Source organism: Trachymyrmex cornetzi, unplaced genomic scaffold (genome assembly GCF_001594075.2).
Source record: "Trachymyrmex cornetzi isolate Tcor2-1 unplaced genomic scaffold, Tcor1.1 scaffold492, whole genome shotgun sequence".
In the NCBI taxonomy this organism is placed as follows: domain Eukaryota; kingdom Metazoa; phylum Arthropoda; class Insecta; order Hymenoptera; family Formicidae; genus Trachymyrmex; species Trachymyrmex cornetzi.
In genome coordinates, this window is record NW_017299751.1 from 222655 (window position 1) to 227098 (window position 4444).

Below are 4444 nucleotides of genomic sequence, written 5' to 3' on the forward strand. Positions count from 1 at the left end.
GAGAACGGGATCGTGCGCCTCGCTGGAGACCATCGCGGGAGAGAGTCATAAGAGACCGACGACGGTGGTGATCTCTTCCCCGGGCTCCGACGGGGGAGAGGACTTCGCCAAGAGATCGAGGAAAAGGCCATCCCTTAGGCCAGGGAATAAGGGCAAGTTTACCGCTGGGACAAGGGCCCAGCGGGCTGAGATTAGGAGGGCCGAGGAGATGAGGCGGGGCCGCCGCCTCATCCTAAACCCAGAGATGGAGCCTAAATCGGCCTCGGCCAGGAGGACTCTCGACCGCGCACAGGTGCTAAGCTTGGACTTCGATGCCCAACCGATCAATGTCGTGGCTTCCGTGGCGACACGGGACCTCGGCGCGATCGCCAAAGCGGTGGAGAACCTGAAGGGGTCCAAGAACCTGAAGGGGTCCACGATTCGGGACCTGTGGGACGCTTCCACGAAGCTCACCGCGGCCCTCAGTTCCGTCATCAGACGAGCGGGTGACGTGTCAGTGAGTGCCTCGTCGACGGAGGGCGGAAGGGACCGCCGTGAGGAAAGGGCCTGGGCGGTGGAGAAGAGACTTCTCCTCCGCGAGAACAGGCGCCTCCTTGCTGAGAAGGCCAAACTGGAGAGGGGAAGAGACAAATCACCCCTCCCGTGCCGGAGCAAGGATGGCTCGGCGCGAGGCGAGACGGCTGTCCGCAGGGTCCTCCCTATGGACATATCGGGCCCAACTGTTTAGCGGGCTCCCGAAGCCCTGTGTTGACGCGGGGCAGGGCTGCCCGCGAGGGTCTCCAGACAGGGAGTCCCCTGCCTGTCCGGCCGCTCGTAACGGAGGAGGCCCTCCGACAGCCGTGATATAGGCCTGCCGTGGGGGGAACCTCAAGGCAGATGAACCCCGTGTCAAGAGAGGGCGACAGGATGGTGCCTTTGTCGACGGGGCGACACCCCAAACCAAACCCCCAAGAGTAAGAAGAAGAAGTAGAAGAAGGGCGGCGGGGAGTGGAAAGGAATGGTCGACCGGGTGAGGGGGGGGCAACGCTCGAGGACATCCTCGGACAAATCCTCCCTCCTCTTCGGGAGCTGGGTGTGGCCACGCGAACGCCTGAGAAAGGGTGGGGGCGGGGCGCGTTGCCCCCCCCCCCGCAGGCTCGGGCGGGGATGATGGGGCCCGGAAGGGGGGTCTCCCTCCGCCCGTCGCCCAGCCGCGTGGCGGCTGGGGGCCGTCGGGGCCCGCGCCCGGACCGACGTCGTTGTCGACGCCGTCGGACCCCCTGCCTGTAGAGGGAGAGCGTGGCGACGGCTGGAGGATGCTCCCTCCCCCCCCTCGCGAAAGAGCAGGGCGGCAGCCAAGACCATAAAAGAGGCCCAGGCGGCGCGGGCTCAGCGGTCCCCCGGCAAGGGGACCGCATCCGGGAAAACCGGAAGCGGCGTCCATAACAAGAAGGCGTCGAGGGGAGCGGATGCCGCTGGCGGCCGTGGGTCCGCCGGAGGGGCCCCCCGGCTCCCAAAGTTAAAAACTCTCACCTCCGCGGCGATAACGTTAACGTGTGCAAACACGTCAAAGTACGCGGATGTGGTGAAGGCGGCGAGGTCCTCGGTTTCGCTAAAAGACCTGGGGATCGGGGACCTCAGGCCGAGGCTAGCCGTCACGGGGGCTCTGATATGGGAGGTGGGGGGCCCCGATGGCGGTACTAAGGCGGACCGCCTGACCGACCGACTGGCCGAGGTGTTTGGCGTTCGGGACGACGTGAAGGCGTCCCGCCCGTAGAAGACGGCCGAAATGAAGGTGTCGGGTCTTGACGACTCGGCCATCCCCGAGGAAGTGGCAGAGGAGCGGAGTGATCCCGATTGACCACGTCTCGATTGGTCACCACCAATCACAGCGACCGGTGCTTAGGAGCTTTGCAGTCTCAAGCGCTGTGAGTGGCTCGTTTCCAATTGAGCCGTGTCCAACTGAGTGCCACCCGTCTGGGCTCCTGCTGGGTCAGGTGCCCTGTGGAGGCCGCCAAAAAACTGTTGGCCGCCCCCCTTCTTAAGGTGGGATAGTCGAGATGCAGGGTGACGCTGCTCCCCAGCAGGGGGTTGCAATGCTACCGGTGCCTAGAGTTGGGACACGTGTAGCAGCGGTGCACCAGCACCGCCGACAGAAGCGGATGTTACTACCAGTGTGGGGGCATCGGCCATTTGACGAGGACTTCAGCCCACTCGGTGGAGTGGGGGTCCCCGATCACTGACTCCAGGGGCGACAGCACCCTGCAGTGGGCGGCGGGACTCGGCCTCGTTCTTCTGAACAGAGGCCGGGTCAGCACCTTCGTAGGGCCACGGGGGGAGTCCATCGTTGACTTGACGTGGGCGAGGTGATTCCGATTAACCACGGCTCGATTGAACACCACCAATCACAGCGACCGGTGATTAGGAGTCTTTGTAGTCTCAAGCGCTGTGAGTGGCTCGTGTCCAATTGAGCCGTGTCCAACTGGGTGCCACCCGGTGCCACCCATGTTGTTGGGCAAGTTGTTGGAGCGAGTTATCGAGGCCCGCATCGTCCGACATCTGTTCCGCGGTCAGTATGGCTTCCGGGAGGGGCGGTCGACGGTAGCCGCCATTGCGCAGGTTCGCGCCCTCTCGGAGCAGCTGACCGCGGATAGGGAGGTGGCGTTGGCGGTGTCCGTGTACATCGCCAACGCCTTTAATAGCCTGCCGTGGGGCCGGGTGATGGGGGCGTTGAGGGAGCATTTTCTCCTGTCCCCCTACCTAGTCTCCATCGTAGAGGACTATTTCCGGGATAGACAGCTGGAGTTCCATGACAAAAAAGGACTCCAGCAGCGGAAGGACGTGTCGTGTGGCGTGTTGGGCCCCCTGCTGTGGAACGTAGCGTACGACGCTGTGCTCCGCGTGGTTCTGCCCCCTGGCTGACAAGTCGTCTGCTACGCGGACGACACGCTCGTTGTAGTCGGGGGTGCGGACCTGGGGAAGAACTATGGCGATGGTCAACGTCGCGGTGGCCTGCGTCGTCGGCGCGATAAGAGACCTGGGCCTGAGGGTGGCCTCCGCCAAGTCGGAAGCCATGTTCTTCCACGATGGGACTGGCGGGGCGCCTCCCGAAGCCTAGGTCACGGTGGACGAGATCCGCATCCCAGTAAGGCCCAATCTGAAGTACCTGGGCCTCATGGGGTCGCTGGGGCTTTGCCGATCATTTCGACGGCTTGGCCCCACGTTGGGCCGACGCGTTACTCGGCCTGATGCCCAACCTTCGTGGTCCGGGAGATGGAGTGAGGCGTGCGTACGCGCACGCGGTCCTGTCCGGGGCCCTGTACGGGGCTCCGATATGGCACGGCGAGGCCCGTACCAGCCGCCGGATTCGCAAGAATCTGCACAGCGTGCAAAGACGGCTGGCCCTACAAATAGCGAGGACCTACAGGATCGTGGCACGCGACGCCTTGGCGGTCTTCGTGGGGATCCCCCCGCCGGAGTACGTGGCCGACTCTCTGGTAGAGTCCTACGCCAGGGCCGAGGCCATCAGGCTCCGGGGGAATGTCGTAACCCTGCAACCTCTTCAGAGAGGTGGCCCGTCGGCGGGTTTTCCGCGAATGGCGCAACAGCCTGCGGAACAGCCCGCCGACCAAGGGAATCCGAACCACGGAGGCCATCCTTCCCTGCCTGGACGAGTGGGCTGGCAGAGGTTGGGGCCGACTCTCGTTTCTAACACAGGTCCTCACCGGCCACTGGTGCTTCGGTGAGTACCTGTGTCGAATCGGGAAGGAGCTGACGGCGCGGTGCCACCATCACGACGAGCCCCGGGACACCGCGCAGCACACGCTGGAGGTCTGTCCGGCGTGGGCACAGGAGCGTGGTGTCCTGAGGCGAGAGATAGGCGAGGATCTCTCCCTGCCGGCGGTCGTTAGGGCCATGGTCGGCAGGGAGAGGGCGTGGACGGCCGTCTCCTTCTGCAGCAGCGTCATACGGCAGAAGGAGGAGGTGGAGAGAGGGAGGGAGAGGGCGCCGCGAGGCGGCCCTCACCCGCCGCCGCCGCCGGATTAGGTTAGGGTTAGGGTTAGAATTAGTCTAATATTTATGTGTCCAAGGGCCGATTGTTCCAACTTCCTGGTAAGTTCCATCTGACAGGTGCCTATCAGGTAAACATCAATAACTGTTTTTCCATTTTTTGCGTACGTTAACTTATAGGTTAAATTGCCATTACTAAAAGGTAATTTTACTCGCTACTCGAACCACCAGGTAAAGCTTCTATCTAGCAGGTAAATGGGATATTTTAGGTTCTGATTCGGTGTCGTTTGCTAGAAGCTATAAAATATTACGCTATTAGTAATTTTTTAAGAACATGGATATTCGAAATATTTATCAAGAACTGTTTGAAGATGATGATGAAGATAATTACGATTATGAAATATTCAATTTAATTCGCAAACCATACACTGTTCGGCCACGACCTGATTTTTTA

General features: G+C 61.8%; 2 protein-coding genes across 2 annotated transcripts; both read left to right on the top strand.

Moving 5' to 3' along the window:
* Positions 1-2484: 2484 nt before the first annotated feature.
* On the top strand, positions 2485-2901 carry LOC108765487 (uncharacterized). The gene has a single exon (XM_018514241.1). The coding sequence runs from the start codon at positions 2485-2487 to the stop codon at positions 2899-2901; it is 417 nt and encodes a 138-aa protein (XP_018369743.1).
* Positions 2902-3227: 326 nt separating this feature from the next.
* Positions 3228-4026, top strand: LOC108765488 (uncharacterized). Its single transcript, XM_018514242.1, has 2 exons — positions 3228-3653; positions 3697-4026. Exons 1-2 carry the CDS (start codon positions 3228-3230, stop codon positions 4024-4026), a joined length of 756 nt encoding a protein of 251 aa, XP_018369744.1.
* Positions 4027-4444: the final 418 nt, after the last annotated feature.

Coding starts and splice junctions, on each gene's coding strand:
- LOC108765487 (XM_018514241.1), top strand. CDS start 2,485: ATGTTGTTGGGCAAGTTGTTGGAGCGAGTTATCGAGGCCCGCATCGTC.
- LOC108765488 (XM_018514242.1), top strand. CDS start 3,228: ATGCCCAACCTTCGTGGTCCGGGAGATGGAGTGAGGCGTGCGTACGCG. Junction 3,654..3,696: donor ATCCTTCCCTGCCTGGACGA/GTGGGCTGGCAG, acceptor TTTCTAACACAG/GTCCTCACCGGCCACTGGTG.